The sequence below is a fragment of the Ceratotherium simum genome, chromosome 8 (assembly GCF_057802395.1).
Source record: "Ceratotherium simum simum isolate JZ-2026a chromosome 8, ASM5780239v1, whole genome shotgun sequence".
Lineage (NCBI taxonomy): Eukaryota > Metazoa > Chordata > Mammalia > Perissodactyla > Rhinocerotidae > Ceratotherium > Ceratotherium simum.
In genome coordinates this window covers 83,267,938-83,287,885 of record NC_141907.1, presented here as the reverse complement: position 1 = coordinate 83,287,885, position 19,948 = coordinate 83,267,938, and the positions used below count along the sequence as shown (strand labels likewise).

The 19,948-nt window shown below is 37.1% G+C and overlaps 1 protein-coding gene across 1 annotated transcript in view; it reads left to right on the top strand.

The window, feature by feature from the left end:
* Window positions 1-19,948, top strand: part of EMCN (endomucin) — a 99,128-nt gene that overhangs the window by 49,198 nt on the left and 29,982 nt on the right. Inside the window, exon 4 of the mRNA XM_087434736.1 lies at window positions 8,846-8,956. Coding sequence (XP_087290862.1) covers window positions 8,846-8,956 — 111 coding nt within the window. The remainder of the gene's footprint in view (window positions 1-8,845; window positions 8,957-19,948) is intronic.

Sequence of the window (19,948 nt, the reverse complement as noted above, 5' to 3'; positions counted from 1 at the left end):
ATAGCTTTGTATGAAGTTTTGAAATCAGGAAATGTGAGTCCTCCAACTTTTTTCTTCTTTTTTAAGATTGTTTTGGCTATTCTGGGTGACTTGAGTTTCCATATGAAATTTAGGATCAACTTGTCAATTTCTGTAAAAAGTCAACTGGGTTGTGACAGGGATTACATTGAATCTGCAGATTAAATTGGCAAGTATTGCCATTTTAATAATCTTAAATCTTCTAATCCCTGAATATTAGATACACTTTTTATTTATCTAGGTCTTGTTTAATTTCCTTTGATAATGTTTATAGTTTTCAGTGTAGAAGACTTGGATTTTTTTATTCAATTCATTCCTAATATTTTATTCATTTTCATCCTATTGGAAATGGAATAATTCTCTTAAATTTTTTTTGGATTGTTCATTGCTACTGTATAGAAATATAATTTATTTTCATATAAATTATGCCACCTTATTGAACTCATTTGTTGGTTCTAATTTGTGTGTGTGTGTTTGTTCCTTAGGATTTTCTATGTACAAGATTCTTCTGCAAATAGAGATAGTTTTACTTCTCCATTTCCAATCTGGATGCCTTTTATTTGATTTTTTTTCCTATTTGCCCTGGCTAGAACCTCCAGTACAATATTGAATAGAAGTGGTAAGAGGGAACATTCTGGTCTTTTTCCTAATTATAGGGGAATGCTTTCAGTCTTTCACCATTAAGTATCATGCTCTTGTGGGTTTTTCATAGATGTTCTTTATCAGGTTGAAGAAGTCCTCTTCTATTACTACTTGGTTGAGTGTTTTTATCATGCAACGGTGTTGGATTTTGTCATATGCCTTTTCTCTGTCTATTGAGATTATTGTGTGATTTTTATCCCTTATTTTATTAATACAGCATATGACATTAATTTCTGTATGTTGAACAAACCTTGCATTCTTTGGATAAATCCCACTAGGTCTTGGTGTATAATGCTTTTTTAACGTTGCTGGACTTGGTTTGCATTATTTTTGTTAAGAATTTTTGCATCTATATTCATAAGAGATGTAAGTTTGTAGTTTTCTTGTGATGTCTTTGTCTGATTTTGGTATCAGGTTAATACTAGCCTTATAGGATGATTTGGGAAGTGTTCCCTCCTCTACTAATTTTTGGAAGAGTTTGTGAAGAATTGATGGTAATTATTCTTTAAATGTTTGGTGGAATTTACCAGTGAAGCCATCTTCTCCTGGGCTTTTCTTTGTGAAAAGTTTTTGATTACTAACTCAATCTCTTAGCTCATTGGAGATCTATTCACATTTTCTATTTCTTCTTGACTCAGTTTGGGTAGTTGGTGATTTCCAAGGAATTTGTCCATTTCATCTAGGTTATCTAATTTGTTGGCAGCATTGCCTTATAACCCTTCTTATTTCTGTAAGGACAGTAGTAATGTGTTCTCTTTCATTCAGGATGTTAGTAATTTGAGTCCTCTCTTTTTTTCTTTGTCAGTCTAAAGGTTTGTCAATTATGTTAATCTTTTTAAAAGAACCAACTTTTTATTTTACTGATTTCTCTGTTGCTTTTCTATTATTTATTTTATTTCTTTCTCTCTAATCTTTATTATTTCTTTCCTTCAGTTGCTTTGGGTTTAGTTCACTCTTCTTTTTCTAAATTCTTAAGTTGGCAGATTAAGATATTGATTTGAGATCTTTCTTCTTTTTTTAACATAGGTGCTGTTTTTGCTACATCCCATAAATTTTGGTATGTTGTGTTTCCATGTTCATTCATCTCCAAGTATTTTCTAATATCCCTTGTGATTTATTCCTTGACCAATTGATTATTTGGGAGTATATTGTTTAATTTCTACATATTTATGTATTTCTTCCCATCATGTTTAAAAAAATTTTTTTTCCTCTTCAGTGTATTTACTACCTATGACAAGTTAACCGCTTCAAGCACCCAAATTTAAAATTTAATTTAATTTAAAAAATAAATGGTATGGAGACTATTCTAAACTATATCTTAGATATCTTTGCCTCATTAGCCAGAGCATAGAAAGCATGACTTGCAAGTGCTTCCCATTTTTTTCTAAGTACTTTTACAATAGTACATTTAGCTCTCATTTGAGGGAATGTATTATCATTTTTAAAAGATGGTTTTAAAATTATTATTTAAATATTGTTATTTAAAGATGGAGAAACTGAGTTTCAGGAAAGTTAAATGACTTAACAAAAAAAGCAGAAAATTCATAACAACAATTTAGAATTTGAAACCTGGTCCTTTAACTTCAAATTTTTCTTTCCATTTAACTAATTCATAATCAACTATTTCTTAATGAATCTGTATTATTATTTTAATCTTAATTATTACACTTGGCTATTAAATAGTGAGCCTTTCAGGTATTAGCAAAACCTATATGGCATTTTTTTCTTCCTACACAAAATGATCACCAAATTCTGTAACATTTTGCATTTCTTTTCTATGTTTGGTGTATGTTCTTGTTCTTTCCCTGTTTTCAAAGTATTTCTTTAGTGAGACTGCCAGTCTGCTATGGATGTTTATTTCTTTTAAGTTGCTCCTTTAAGTGTAACACACACACACACACACACAAACTTGTTAGAATTATGTTTAGAAAAGAGTAAAAACAGGTCCAGGTGAAAGGCCATTTTCTTTTTTTATTGATGTTTTAATAGTTTATAACATTGTGAAATTTTGGGTTGTACATTTTTGTTTGTCCATCACCATATATATGTCTCCCTTCACCCCTTGTGCCTACTCCTCACCCCCATTGCCCCTGGTAACCACAATACAGTTTTCTCTGTCCATGTGTTGGCTTATGTTCCACATATGAGTGAGATCATACAGTGTTTGTCTTTCTCTTTCTGGCTTACTTCACTTAAGATGGACCCTCCAGGCCCATCCATGTTGTTGCAAATGGGACAATTTTGTCTTTTTTTATGGCTGAATAGTATTCCATTGTATATATATACCACATCTTCTTGATCCAATTGTCAGTCGAGGGACACTTAGGTTGCTTCCACTTCTTGGCTATAGTGAATAATGCTGCAATGAACATAGGGGTGCATAAACCTCTTTGGATTGTTCATTTCAGGTTTGTTGGGTAGATTCCCAGTAGTGGGATAGCTGGATCATAGGGCATCTCTATTTTTAATTCTTTGAGGAATCTCCATACCATTTTCCATAGAGGATGCACCAGTTTGCATTCCCACCAGCTGTGTATGAGGGTTCCTGTTTCTCCACATCCTCTCCAACATTTTTTGTTTTGAAAGGCCATTTTTGATCATAGTGTAGGAACATTATTAGCACATGAATTTCACAATAACAATAGATCTTGTTATTTCTGCCTACTCTGGCACTCTTCATCCTACTTTTAGTGTGGATAAGCAAGGTTACCATTTTATGACCCTCATTATTAAGTAAGGCAATTGTTATCTAAATTTATTTTTAATCGGCAGAGTCATTTCCATATAAAATCTTATGAGGGAGTCTGAAATGCCAATATATCAAACAAATAGAAGTTGAACTGCTCAGTTTGAAGCAGTGTGGTGGTGGTGTGTGTATGTGGACAGGGTAGACTTCTACCCATTTCTCTCTTACCACTAAACATAGTCTGTGTGGCATCCCCACTGAGCCCTTAGAGCATCAGTAGTACAGTTAAAAATTACTGAAATAATGGTATTAGTATGTTTATTTAAATTCCATTCATAGTAAAATATAAAATCTACATTCTACAACCAGAAAACAAACAAAGCAACTCTTTTTCACCCACCACCTGACCTGAGAGTAACCCTATTGGTACTTGTGAACTATAGTTTTCAAAAGGGGCAGCTCAAATGTTCCAGAAGCTTTTAAGATCCCTATAAGCACTACATTACTAATTATTCACTGATATGTAAGAACTTGGGAGTAAACAGGATCAACAGATCTGAGAAAATAAAGGAGAAGCCCTTACCAATATTTGCTCTGGCTCCAAGAAACACTGTCTAGATATTAAGGAAGTGGAAAGTCAACATCTACTTGTTAACAAAGTCTCTAAGGAAGAGCAGAGGAATTAAAAAGGAATTCCAAATTAATAGATCCTTCTGAGGTCACCAAACTACCCCAACCCACTTGATTTCTGAAGTGTATATGCAAACAGCCACCCTAAATATACGTATAACTTTATCCCTGGCCCTGGATCAGTCCCAAATTCCTGTATGAACTTACCTGGATAGACTGGGTTAGATAATGGATAGGTCTGCAGACACCTAAACATCCTGTTAGCCAAGGTCACATGGCAGGGAGCTCAGTGGTCTGCCCTGGCTCACTTTCTCTAGGCTTATACCAACCAGGTCCTGGTTGGTCTTGCAAGAGGGAGGACACCGGTAAACATGCGATTACAAGGGGCCCTTAATGACTGCCTCAACCCACCATCTAAATAATATGGGAAGCAAAAAGGAGATATAAAATTCACTTAGAAATAAAACTCTCTCCTATTCTTGCCTCCCACTGAAAGCTCTGCTCCTACTTTACCTGTATTCCTCCACCACCACTGTTTGTTCTCGTCAAGATCTTTGGCACTCCATCATAGCCTGGTTCTGTTATTTGAGTTCTTCTTCCTTAGGAGTGAAGGACTGGAGGAAATGTAGTCTTACATTCTCCTTGAATTGTTCAAGTGTTTGACCTACACTTTTTCACATCTTTTTTTCTCTCTTGGGCTGAGCATTTAAATTTATTTACATTCTGGGGTATTGCTTTTCCCTTCAAAGGAGGAGATCAGAAAAATCTGAGCAAAACCTTAAGAAGTTTCTTTTCCAGTCTTTGCCACTGCTGACACTTCTCCCCAGGACCATTTATGTAAACATTTAGGCTCCTCACAATCTTTCTGTGAGTGGCTCTTTAGTATTACACCAAAAGGCACTTAAATGAATCAGAACGTTAATTAAGTTTATCCCCGACTACCCCAGGTATGTCATGGGTACAGAATTTCTGTGGAGCAAGAGTCTGTGAAACGATCCCTGAAAATGGAGGTCCTTGGGCAATTGTTTTAGAAAATATCACCCTCCTAGGGTTTTACAATGCACAATAACATTTTTTTTATTATTTTTAATTTTTTAATTTATTTTTTATTTATTTATTTTTTTGCGAGGAAGATCAGCCCTGAGCTAACATCCCTGCTAATCCTCCTCTTTTTGCTGAGGAAGACCAGCTCTGAGCTAACATCTATTGCCAATCCTCCTCCTTTTTTCCCCCAAAGCCCCAGTAGATAGTTGTAGGTCATAGTTGCACATCCTTCTAGTTGCTGTATGTGGGACGTGGCCTCAGCACGGCTGGAGAAGCGGTGGGTCGGTGCGTGCCCAGGATCCAAACCGGGGCCGCCAGTAGCAGAGCGCACGCACTTAACCGCTAAGCCACGGGGCCGGCCACAACATTTTTTTTTTTTTTTTAAATCTTAATAATCCTAACACAAAAACATCCATTTGACTTTTTAAAAAAATCTATGCAGCTCCAAATAATTTGACTATGAGAACATCTTTTTTTTAACATACAACCAAATAACATACCACAGTACTAGTATTCTTAGCATATGTTTTGGTAAATGCTAACTGTCAAAAAATCACTTACCCCCTATTCTATTCGTGAAGACAAAGTGACCACACAAGAAGCTTTTGCTCTGTGCATTAGATAAAACAATACTGCAATTCAAGTCATATAATTCCAAAGGAATAAAGCTGCTTAATCCCTTTCCTTGAACAATTCAAATCCATAAACCCTCCCTTTCAAGTCAATGTGTTGTAAACACACCTTAACTTCCGAATATAATTAATGTCCACATTTATTGCTTCCTCCTAAAAATTTAACCTCTCAAAATATTCAAAATGAATCTCACGTTAATAATTCCAAGACAACTATAAAACAGCTGCTCTCCCTCACACTCATTCTGCTCAATTCTAGCCGATGGTTCTCACTTCAGAATGTGGTTGGAGTCAAGGTCTCTTCTCTGCACTTACACTCTGGTACTGATGCTACTCTTTCAAGCATCTCTTGTGTTAGATTCTCCCTAGTCCAAGTCAAATATGGTTTAAAATTTCCTTACATTTTGTCTTTCATGCATTCCACCTATGCCAAAATTCTGTGGCTTAAAACAACGTGAATTTCAAAAACACAAGTCCTAGGGGCCAGCCTGTGGCATAGTGGTTAACTTCGGTGTGCTCCACTTCGATGGCTGGGTTCAGTTCTGGGCATGGACCTACACCACTCGTCAGTGGGCATGCTGCGGGGGGCGACCCACAGACAAAACAGAGGAAGATTGGCACAGATGTTAACACAGGGCGAATCTTCACCAGCAAAAACATTAAAAGAACAAAACCACAAGTCTTAAAAGTAAAGCCAATATTATCTTGATGTTGCAGTTTAAATAATATTTCTCAAGTAAAATACTGTTTGCCAAACCTAATACATATATTATTACCTAGACTTATAGTGTAATTTGCACCTTTAGACCAACATAGATACATTGTGTTATCCAGGGAAAAATGTACAGACAGACAAAACTGAAAGAACAAACCATGTAAGTTTAAAGAGCAGCTTTAAGATTGGTTTTATTGGGGGCCGGCCCAGTGGTGTAGCAGTTAAGTGCACGCGCTCTGCTGCAGAGGCCTGGGGTTCGGATCCCGGGCGTGCACCTGGGGTTCGGATCCCGGGCGTGCACCATCACACTGCTTGTCACGCCATGCTGTGGTGGCATCCCACATAAAGTGGAGGAAGATGGACATGGATGTTAACCCAGGGCCAGTCTTCCTCAGCAAAAAGAGGAAGACTGGCAATAGATGTTAGCTCAGGGCTGATCTTCCTCACAAAGAAAAAAAAAATTGGTTTCATTTTTCGTTGAGATGTGAGTCACTTCTAGGCAGGAGTCTAGAATCTACTATGTGTGAACCCAAAGTGCAATTGGGAAAATTTTCCAAACAAGATAATACAAGACTATGATCCTTACATCTTAATAAATGTCAACCACCCATTTTCTTCTCTCCTGAGACTAGGATTTGAAACATTTCAGTATACTAGTAAAATTTGAAAATTTATGGCTGTGGCAGTATTAGTATTCACATTTTCATTCTATCCATTTTAGGTCCACCATGCATATTTAAAAATATTTTAATTACCTTCAAAGTATTCAAGATTCCTTCCATTGCCTAGTTGACACTATGTAGTAGACAACCTATCCTGAATTGACTGTCGCTCTAATTCTACTCTTATTTGTGAAGTATATTCCACATTAATAACAGGAAATTCTCTAAGCAAAATCTTTGGCATTGTATCCCAGCTATTCCATTATTCCAAAGAGCTCTTCTCTTTATATTTTTCTAATCTGGCAGCTCCCCACATCTTTCTTAGCTATATATTCCCTTTTCCATCACCAAGACTGTTGAGCCTGCTTTATACTGGGGGATTCTTTAGGCCATCAGGATAGCTTTTTCTTGATTTCTAATTTATCTTAGCAGAAGAATTCTTCTCCAAAGATTTCTGAAGAGGAACTCTGTTTCTGATGTTTTCCAAGCGCATGTTCTTGGAGTTCCAGTGAGAAGCAAAATCTTTACCCCTGTACATTCCTCCATCCTCAGTTGTAAAATTTCTGCACCTTGTATGAACTTTCGCACTTCTATGTTATCACAAACATCAATTTCTGCTTTCCTGCTACAATAAGATATTTCTTTACTTCTTCAAGTATTTCCCTCTCAATTTAATACTTCAAGATGCCTCTGAGATTTGTGCCCACTCCCACTCTCTTTCTCAAATGTGGTGTTAATGCTGTAGCCTATATTTGAATTTATATTACGTTTTGTTTGCATACCAATTCCTGAAGGCTTTTTGCCTGAAGACATATTTACCACTGTCTATGAGATCTTCCAAACTATCAATTTCTCCAGCATGAATCTCAGCTGCACTAAGAGTTTGCATTACATGGTAGATGCTTGTTTCCATGGAATGGAAGCTGATTGGCACTTCTGGAAGGCAGTAACAATTCAACCTCCCAGCTTATTTTGTGATAGGAATCCATTAAACTGACTACTCCTCATCTCCAGCCAACACCATGTCTAGCTAACACTAAGCATGCACTAACTGGCATGCCTGTCTTTTATTCACTAACAATGTTTGTCATACTGGACTTTGAAAAGACCGAAGGGCATCAATCATTTTGTTTTTATAATATTTGCACAAAAAGATAGATTGTTTCAAGTAATCATATTCCAATGTTATTTTTGAAAGCTCTACTTATTTTTTCTTTGTTGTTAATTTTCCTTTTTTTTCCCCAAAAAAGTGAACTAAGTATAATTAACAGTTTATTCTATTTGCTTCCTGTTAGCCCTCTCCTGCTGGCTCTTCCACCTACCTGAAAATTCTTTCCCTGACAGCATGGGAACCATGGTATCATCTTCAGTCACTGGTACCACTTCCTTGCCACCCCCTTTCTAAAGTAGCTGAGCGACTAACTTTTGCATCAGAAAGGCTTGGATTCAGATCCTGGCTCTCTCCTGTTACAAGTTATGTGACTGTGGGGAAATTATTTAACTTTTCTGAATCATACATATATAAAGTTATAATTGCAATTATTACTTAATATATGGGATTACTGTTATGATCATATGAGATAACCTATAATAGGCATATAGGAGAGTCTCATGTCCCTCCATTTTCTTTATTGTAATTAACTGGATCACCAAAAGGTAGACATCAAAATTCAAAATCCTGGATTTCTAAATCTTGATCAGAAGATTTTCAGAAACTAATCTTCAAGTTGTAACTGAATGTTATTATTAATACTAATGAGACTATCTAGTGATTGGTTATACTCCTAATGGCTGCTCATTCTTTTTGCATAATTAGGAAGCACAACCGATGGTGTCAGGGAGAATGAGTTCATCACCACAAATGCAACAGTGACAAATCTTCCACTTACAAATGTTGTTTCAACATTACAAAGTTCCCACAGTAAGAGTAAGTATAAGAATTTGTGCTGAAATGTGTGTGTTGGATACTAGTGTGTTGGGTAGAATTTCATTCAGAATGTTTTTCAACCCACAGCTACCAAAGAACCATGCCCCACTTATATTCTCTCCTAGACTCTACCAACTGGGACAACCACTTGGCAACTTTGCTTTGTACAGTGATACTCTATCCCTTCATAGTACAAATGGGTGGGTGCCAAGGAAGATGGATTCAAGGCTAGGCTTATGATATCACCTGGCACAAAAAGATGAGCTTGGCCAACAAATTAGACAACTTTGATGAAATGGGAAAATTCTGAGCAAGAAATAACTTGTCAAAACTGACTCAAGAAGATAGGAAATCTGAAAAGACCTAAAACAAAGATATTGCATTAGAAATTTAAAATGGTCCCATGAAGAAAACTCCAAGCAGGATGGCTTCAATTGTGAATTCTATAAAATATTTTCAAAAGAAGTGATACTAATTCTTCTCAAACCCTTTCAGAAAGTAGAGGAGGAGGGAACACTGCACAAGTAATTATCTGAGGCCAGTATTACTCTGACACCAAAGCTAGAAAAGAGCGAAAAGAAAAAGCAAGTCACGAAAACTACAGACCAATATCATTCATGAACATAGATGCAAATATCCTTAATAAAATATTAGCAAACCAAATTCAGAAACATATAAAAAGGGATAGAAAATATGAACAAGTGGGATTTATCTAGGAATGCAAGGTTGGTTCAACATATGAAAATCAAGTAATGTAATACACCATATTAGTAGAATCAGTAGATGCAGAAAAAGCATTTGACAAAATTTAACACCCATTAAAACTCTCAATGAACTAGAAATAAAATGTAACTTCCTGAAACTGATAAAGGATATCTACAAAATATATACAGCAAACCTCATACTTAATAATGAAAGACTTCATGCTTTCTTCTTAAGATTTGGAACACAGCAAAGATGTCCATTCTCACCATTTCCTTTCAAAATTATAACCAAAGGTTTTATATAATACAGTAAGGTGGTAGGTAGATGGATAGATAGACAGACAGACAGACAGACAGATGCATTTATCTAGATTGGGAAGAAATAAAACAGTTTTTCTTAGCAGACTACCTCTTACCTATGTAGAAAACCCAAAGAATCCATAATAAAACTACTAGAACTAATAAAAAGTATTCCATTTTACAGGATGTAAGATATACAAAAACAAATCATATTTCTGCATGTTAACAATTACAATCCAAAAATAAAATTAAAAAAATAATGCAATATACAATAGCATCAGAAAGAATAAAATATTTAGGAATAAACTTAACAATAGAAGTGCAAGATTTGTACACTGAGTATAAAACATTTCTGCAAGAAATTAAATATCTATTTTTGTGTGTGTGTGTGTGAGGAAGATCAGCCCTGAGCTAACATCTGATACCAATCCTCCTCTTTTTTCTGAGGAAGACTGGCCCTGAGCTAACATCCGTGCCCATCTTCCTTTACTTTATATGGGACGCCGCCACAGCATGGCTCGACAAGCAGTGCATCAGTGCGCACCCGGGATCTGAACCGGCGAACCCCGGGCCACCGCAGCGGAGCGCGGGCAATTAATCGCTTGTGCCACTGGGCCGGCCATAAATATCTAAATAAGTGAAGAGACTTTACATATTCATAGTTGGAAGACTCAATATTTTAAGATGGCAATTCTCCCCAGCTTGATACATAATTGATTAATATATTCAATGTAAACCCTATCAGAATCACAGCAAGTTTTTTCTTTTAGAAATTTATAAGCTGATCCTAAAATATATATGGAAGTAAAAAGGACCTAGAATAGTCAAAATACTTTTTTTTTTATAATTTTATTTATTTATTTTATTTTTTCCCCCAAAGCCCCAGTAGATTTTTGTATGTCATAGGTGCACATCCCTCTAGTTGTTGTATGTGGGACGCGGCCTAAGCATGGCTGGAGAAGTGGCGCAGCCATGCGCGCCCAGGATCCGAACCACAGCTGCCAGCAGCGGAGCGCGCGCACTTAACCGCTAAGCCATGGGGCAGGCCCAATAGTCAAAATACTTTTGACAAAGAAGAACAAAGTTGGAGGACTCGTACAAGCCAATTTCAAAACTGATTCTAAAGCTATAGTAATCAAGACAGGGTGTTATTGAGATAAAGATTGTTAATAGTAGCATTATTCATAAGTGTCAAACTGGAAACAATGCAAATATCCATTAACTGGTGAAATGGAATATCTCATTGGATTTTCCATTTGGAAAGAATTTGGAATATTCCGAAACACAGCATATCCATACAATGGAATACTATTCACCAATTTAAAGGAACAAAATACTGATATATCGTGTAACACTATAAACCTCAAAAATATTATGCTCAGTGAAAGAAGCCTTTCACAAAACACGACATATTGTGTGATTCCATTTACAGGAAATATTCAGAAATGGACATTTTTATAGAGACAGAAGTCAGATAAGTGGTTGCCTAAAGCTGGAGGTGGGACTGGGGATGGACTGCAGAAAAGCTCAAGGAAGTTTCTTGTGTTGATGAAAATGTTCTAAAACTGGATTATAGTGATGTTGTACAACTACATGTTTACCAAAAATTATTGAGTTGTATACTTAAAATGAGTGAATTTAATTGTGAATTTCTTTGTAAAGCTTTGTTTAAAAACAAAAGAAAAGAAAATGTTGAGCAAGGCCAATCAAATTTCCTTTCTAGGTAATCTGAACGAGAAAACCCAAACAAACAAAAAATAAGTGATTAGGTGTGGGAACTGAAGCAGCAAGGTTTTAGTAAAGTGAGTCTGAGACAGCCATGGTGATTCCTGTCTATGCCTATGGCATGAGGAAGTACATTCTAAGTAAGTAGAGTTGATAGTGAAGAAGGGACAGAGTATATGGGGAGATGAGAGACCCCACAAGCAAGATTAAGTTGTTCATGAGAGGCGGAGAGAGTAGCAGGACCCACGGCTCCCCTGATTTCCCACAGCTTTCCAGTTCCAGTCCACATATATCTTCACAACAAGCGCTTCCCACAGCCTGTGAAGTAATCAGTAGTTTTAGTCAAAATATCCTGACTAGAAAAGAGAATAATCTGCCGTAACAGCCTTCTCAGATACTGTTCTTTATAAATAATGGATGCATTCTTGTTATATACATAGTTCTTAATAAGAAACAGCTACAGATGACTCACAGTCTCCAAGTCTCTTCTTGGGAGACCTCTAAGGTAGAAGGAGATGGCAAGAGGGAGCTGTGGATGTCCAAGGCCCACTCTTGTCCAGAAACACATAGGGAACTTCCATTTTCTCCCTTTTTATTGTAATCGTCTTAAGCACAACATAAAGCAGGTTATACAGAAGGAGTCTAATTTCACAACATAATTGTAAACTAATAATTTTATTTAATGAGACAATCGACACATAGAGGAATTGGAAGAGTAAGGTCATTTCTCCTTCATATGAAGAACCTTTCGCTGTGATAGTGTTTTGGCTTCTGATAATTAGAACCTATTTTGTAGGCACTATATATCTGAAAGGTGCCTTTAGCCAACCAAAACCCCATCCATCTCATAACATGATTGCCCCGAATACAAACAAGAATAAAAGTAAATTTCTGCAAAATGTGTAGCAGTTGAAGATTAAACTCAAATACTTTTTACTCTGCACTAACACCCACCCTTTCAGTGACTGATGAGAAAACGTCATTCAGGGACCATGGTTTATTAAAATTAGCACTTATTCAGAAGTGTGTGGTCAGCCCCGTGAGTCACTTAAGACTTAATTTTACTTTGATTCATACAGCAAAATGCCTTCTGCTTCTCTGTTCTGGGGACTATTGTATTTATTTAGCTTCTAAACACAGTTTGAAGTGGCTTTCTTCCAAGTAGTTTAAAAAAAATACACCCACAAAGCCATTTATTGAAAAATGAGACACCCTGGAAAGCAAGATAATGAAGTAACGGTATTTACTGCTTCCCTTTGCGTTTGCAGATTGATTAACCAGTTCTATACTAAGTCCCTTAGATATTTTGTTGTAAAACTCATTCCTTGGGAAGCCATTTCTCCCCAGATCTCTCTCATTGCTCAAAGTGCTTCCTGCTTAGCATGGACCCCACTTGATATAATGAGTTTGCACACATTTCCATTTGTGCATGATGGCACTAGAAGCCCGCCTAGATTCCTGGTTAGCAGAGCAATGCTCCCTCTCCATCTCCATCCCTCACACACGTAAACATTCAGATTTAGTGAAGCCAAGACAGAGAGACAGAAAGAGAACACAACAGTCTACTGGTAGGGGATGGTTGAACAGTTGAAGATTCATATCCCTCTTAAACATATGGCATTGTGGGTACGTCATTTCAAGAGCAGAGTTGATTTAGAGTAGAGAAGAGTTAGTGAGATTTATTGCTTTACTCCCTAGAAAGGTGGAATGTAGATCAAAAAAGAAGCATGTCCTCAAGCCATTTCTTTCTAGTCATTTCCCATTCTCTTAAAGTTGTGTGTGTTTCTCCTGTTTTACTCTTTTATTCTGCCTGTAGAAGACAAATTTCTCGAATCCTAGAATTTTTATGATAGAAATCCTCATTAATTCAGTGCTTGGATTTTATAGTTAAAGAAATGAGGGCCCTTTGAATTAATTAATAAATCAATTTATTCACTAAAAATGCTTTGGAGGGCATCTGTGTGCCTGGCATGCCTCCCAGCCTCTGGGCGTGGCCAGCAATCCTCTGCTTTTCTTGGCTTGTAGATGCATCACTATAATCCCTGCTTCTGTCTTCACATGGCCTTCTCCTCTGTGTCTCCTCTTCTGTCTGTGTCTTCTCTTCTTATAAAGACACTTGGATTTAGGGCCTACCCTAATCTAGAATGATCTCGTCTCAAGATCCTCAACATAATTACACCTGCAAAGACCTTTTTTCCAATAAGGTCACATTCACAAGTTCCAGGTGCACATAACCTTTTCAAGGAGGAGGGTCACCATTAAATCCACTCCAGAACAGGTCCTGAATTTACCTTTACCATACCTAGATGCTATATGCAAGATTACTTCCCTGAGCACCAGGGGGCAGGGGAGGAGTCAAAGGAAATGTCAATCACAGGAGTCCCCGCCCTCTAATATCTAAACTGTAGAGGGATTGGGTGCAAAACTCTGTTGTAAAACTATAAATTTTCTCCTCTGCCTGAGTTCCTTATTTCTGCTAATGGCTTGAAAACGTGACTCTCTCTGGCTCTTCTTTTTTCATTTCCTGTGCACATCCTCTTTGTTTCTGAGGAGAGAAGAGAAAAGGGAGAGGAAGATGGAGGGGAGAAAGCAAAATAGATGTTTTCTTGCTGGTAACTTAGTCATCCAGGTACCTCTAGCCAGATTTGCAGGCAGGCATGGTGCCCACTGTGAGAGATTAGTCCCACTGGAGGAAAGGACGGTTGCTCTTTCTCCCTTTGGTGAATTCTGACTTGGCCAAGGAAAAAGTGTGGAAGAAAACTAGATGCAGAAGGCAAATTGAGACGGACAAAATGCGGGTACAACTCTACTAAGGGCTATGCCAAGCCAGAGCGTCTGCTACCACAGCGTATATGATATTGCCCACTTGAAATCTGAAGGGAAAATCTGGCTTTTGTTAAGCAGAAATAAATAACATTTATAAGTAATCAATAGATTATTAAGTAGGAGTTAACATTTGTATATAATAAATAGTTTATCATATATATTTCCTTTTTGCATAATTTATCCTAGTTTAATATGGAGTTTACTTTTATACAAAAAGCATAGATAATTGTACAATAACCAAGTAGATATTTTAGAAATGTTACTGACTGAACATGAGAATAGCCTAAGCCTAAGCCTGTGCTTTTCAAGGCACCACACCCTCCTTGAAATAAAAATTAGGCACTCAGTCATGCCAAGAGGAAGTTAGCTTATTGGTATGAATCATGATTCTGAAATCAGATTGCTTAGGTTCAAATAATAGCACAACCATTTATTTGCACTATGGCTTTTGGCGAGCTACTTAACTTCTCTCTGCCTCAGTTTCCTCATCTGTAAAATAGTTATAAGATTACACCCTTACAGGATTCTTGTGAAGATTAAATGAGATAAAACATATAAAGCTTAAAACAGTATCTGGCAAGTAAACACAATAAATGTTAGCTATTATTTTATTAATAATAATTTTTACAAAAGCCAGGCAAAGTTGGTATATATGATAGCAGTTTCACAAATAAGGAAACAGGTTCAGAAAGACTAAATGACTTAACCAAGGTTAAATTAAAAGGATGAAATGTAAACACTGTTTTTCTTGCCCCAAACTCCATAAACTCTTTAGTATACCACACTTATTCTCGTTACAAATATTTTACATAAAGTATCTGGAGATGCTAGAAAACAACTAGCTTTTAATTGGGTGTACCATATACTTAGCCATGCTTGGTGTTCTAGTAGTTAAGACTCGGTGTTCTCACCGCCGTGGCCCAGGTTCGTTTCCCCGTCAGGGGACCACACCACCCTCCTGTTGGTTGTCACACTGTGGCAGCTGCGTGTGGCTGTGATGCTGAAAGCTATGCCACCAGGATTTCAAATACCCGCAGGATCACCCAGGGTGGACAGGTGTCAGGGGAGCCTCCAGACTAAGACAGACTAGGAGGAAGGACCTGGCCCCCCACTCCTGAAACAGTTGGCCATGGAAACCCTAAGACTAGCGGTGGAACACTGTCTGATGTAGTGCTGGAAGGGGAGAGGTTTGCTTTGCTGTAATCTACGGGAGGTTAGTTATGAATGAATAAGCTTGCGTTTATACCAGTCCATCAACATCCAGAGCCAAGGTTCTTAACATTTGTAAACATTACCTACATCTGATCCAGACAAATTCATATAATTATTGTCCACCAAACATTCTATACTTTTTTTTTGCCTCCAGTCTTATGCTATTTTTATAACCCCCAAATGTTCACTTTTCTTCTTTCTCCCTCCTTAACTCTCTCTCGCCTTCTAACTCCTGCTTCTCCACAGGGTCACTAGAGGTCAGAATCAACTCCACAGCACTAACAACAAAAACCATACGCTTGACAAGTAGATGTTCGATAATTATAACACAAGACACTGTCTGGCTGACTGAATAACCTGGGATTCTAACCAGACTGTCTCTCCCACTGCCAGATTTGCTCTCGACAGTGTGGTTTTCTTCATTCTGCTCTCCTCATTGTATGACCCTTACTTCTTCTTCCCATCTTTCTCCCTCTGATTCCTTATTCAAATTCTCCACATCCATCAAGGACCTCTATAGGATTTTACCTCAGTATTTCCCACAACTGAACGAGTGTTGCTAGATATGTGTACCATCTGCACTTTTATTTAGAACTTTCTTTAAATTGATGCACTTTTTATTCTTAAATTTGTTTGAAAAGGAAACCATCATAAATGAAAAACTTGTTTCACTTGGCATAAAGGAACAGGAGCTATAAAATCACTATGCTGTAAACTAAATAAAATTAAACTCTAGCTAGATTTTGTGGCTTGCCAAAGGCTCTGAGTTTGAGGTTTGCTCATTCTTATTTAAAAAATAGATCAAGGGCCGGCCCCGTGGCTTAGTGGTTAAGTGCGCACGCTCCGTTACTGGCAGCCCGGGTTCGGATCCCGGGCGCGCACCTGACCCACCGCTTCTCCGGCCATGCTGAGGCCACGTCCCACATACAGCAATTAGGATGTGCAACTAGTTGTATGTATGACATACAACTATCTACTGGGGCTTTGGAGAAAAAAAAAAAAGGAGGAGGATTGGCAATAGATGTTAGCTCAGGGCTGATCTTCCTCACAAAAAAATTAATTAATTAATTAATTAATTAATTAATAAAATAGTTTAAAAAAATAGATCAAGATAAGCACATCCTAGGTATTAATGACATATTTGCAACAAACTGAAATTTTGAAACTTCCTCATTGAAATAATCAAATAAACTGAAAGAAAGTTGGAAAGAAAAATAACTTTCTCATTGGGTGTTTCAATCTTACTTAATGCCACTTTCCAGTACTGCCATATAGAATCTTTCATACAATCCCATGCAGCCCATCCTTTGGAAAACATTGATTTGCCTGATCACTCAGCCTCATTATTCCTTTTGTGAATTGTACCACTTATTTGGGAACTTAATCACAACATTTCTGATATGACATTTAATTAGTTTGTATCATTTCATGTGGGCAGATACAAGAAGAAGTCTAAGGATAACAAAGTCGTAGTCACAAGTCACAGTTTAGCCAAATCAGAAATAATCTTACAGACAATGACTCAGTCAATGCCCTGTATAGGAGAACTTGAAGTGGTCATAGTAAATCATTTTAAGGCAAATCAGTAAAAAATTATATGAGAATGGCTGTATATATTCTTTCTCCTGGACTTGTTAATGATATATCATGTTCTGTGTCTAACTGTGTACAGCTAAATACAGCTGGAAACACAATATCCTTTGTAAGATAAGAATATTTAGCAAAGTTATTTGTCGTATTGTTGCTTAAGCTTTCTTTTTTATAAACTAATTATTTGAGTAAAGTTTAGCTTTAGATTAATGTGGACTAAAGTTTAGCAATTTAGAAGTTCATTTGTATGTTATAAGATTTCAATTTCACATTAGAGAATCAAACTCAACAAGGATATTTGAAATTGCCAACTACCGTGACTCAGGTTTTGGTTGTTACTAAACATCTAAGTTTGAGAACAGGTTAACAGAAGTTCACTACACTCATTCGCTATTTGACCTTACTCACTTCCTCTAAATCACACCTTGGACTTTTCTCAAAACACATGTGTATTATGAAAGTTATAGGTAAAAACCAGGAATAACTGCAAATAAATGTCTTCACATTCCATTAATTCCCACAACTTTAACCATATTCCATAGCATTCATCTCTATTTAGCTTTTATATCCACAGAACTGAATCCACATTTGTAAGTGATATGCCATATAAAAACACTTTACTATATTCAAAATAATATCTCCTTGATTTCAGGAAAAAAGCATATATTCCAGTATTGATTAAATATTTAAGATTTGCATAATTTTGCCCTCAGAATAACAATATACTCATTTATATATAAAAGTCTGGACCTCTTAGGAATCAATATAAGGGTTTTAAATTGGTACATGTTATTTTTTTTAAAGATTGGGCTACATCTTAAGACATAGTTATTTTTCTTTTATATGATATGTCCCTCTAAAATTATTACACATTTTTGAAGGCTGAAAAAAAAATGCAAATAAAGATAGTCAGAAGGTTTAGTCTGATATGAGTTTAAAAGTTTTTCATTCTCAGTGAAGTCTGTCAGCAAGAAAGGTTATGGCCTGATATTAATAGCAAGAGAGACAAAGGGTTTTGATTTTCTTTGTGTTCTAGTCCTCTAGGGAGCTGATAACTATTTTAACTGCATCTTCCACATACAGCATTAGGCCATGTTCAAAAGTATTTTCACTAGTATCAAAAGTAGGGATTAATTACATAAGCTTTCCATTCAGAACAGTTTAGTGGAAGGAAAAGCCATCTATTTTACTTTATTTAATTTATTTATTTTTTGCTGAGGAAGATTTGCCCGGAGCTAACATCTGTTGCCAGTCCTCCTCATTTTGTGTGTGAGCTGCTGGCACAGCACGGCCACTGACAGACGAGTGGTGTGGGTCCACACCCGGAACCGTGCGCAGGCCATGGAAGCGGAGTACCCAGAACTTGACCAGGCCCCTGGGGCTGGCCTGAAAAGCTGTCTATTGTAGTGAAAGAAGAGGGACATTGCAACCAATAGACCTGAATTAAAATCGTGGTCCCCCCCTTGAGAAAGTAGTGTCACTTCTCCTAGCTCATATTTGCAGATCTACAAAGTGGGAAGAATGATATCTCTCTTGTAGACATCAGCAAATAATATATGAAACTGGTCATAAGAATTGCTTTATTTTTTTTTTAATTTTTTGTTTATTGCAGCAACATTGGTTTATAACATTGTAAAAATTTCAGGTGTACATCATTGTACTTCTATTTCTGCATAGATTACATCATGTTCACCACCTAAATACTAGTTACAACCCATCACCACACACATGTACCGAATTAATTGCTTTAAAAATGGTAGCTATCATTATCCAACTAGCAATTTTAAATAAAGCATTCATTTTCCCTCAACAATTGCGTTCAGGTAGGTAGAATTAGTCTTATTTATTATTATTATTTTCTTTTCTCATTCATTCATTCCATATGTTTTCACTGGAGACCTGTTTTACCACGGCCTGGTGATGGGCCCTGGAATTGTGGCTCTGAGTGAAACAAGAAGTCTCTGTCCTCACGAAGTTTACATTCTGACAACAAAAAAGTTTTTTTAATAAAGTAAATGTCATTGTGGTAATAAAAGTACTGTTGATCAAATGAAGCAGGATGGTGGACTAGTGTGAAGGGAAATGAGGAGACAGCTTTAGATAAGGTGATTGGAGAAGGCTTCTCTGAGTGGTCACATCTGAGCAGAGTCCCGAAAGGTAGAAGGAAGCAGGTGTAGGCCTGAGAACCCACACGAGGCCCAGGGAAGAGCAGCAGAGAAGCCTGAAGCAGAGAGAGCCCCGAAAATTCCATCTACCACAGAAAGGCTGACAGGGTGGAACAGGGGCTGAATAGTTGGAGACGAATAGAGGAGCAAGGCAGGGGCCACCGCGTGTGAAGACTTGCCAGCACAGTAAGGAGAAGAATAGGGAGCCATTGGGGCAGCCAAGTTTAAATTTAAAAAGGTTTTTCTAGGTGGCTATTGCAGGTCCCGTGGGGAGAGATATGGGTACTAGATGAACTGTAGCCTATGAAATGGTGAGACGTATTTGGAATATATTTTGAAGCTAGAGCTGATAGCGGTGAGAAAAAGAGGAGAAGCAGGAGAGGCCACTACTTTCTGGCTTGTGCAATTGGGGGACAATGGTACCATGTATTGACCCAGGAAGGTTGGGGAAGAGGCGGATTTGAGGATAC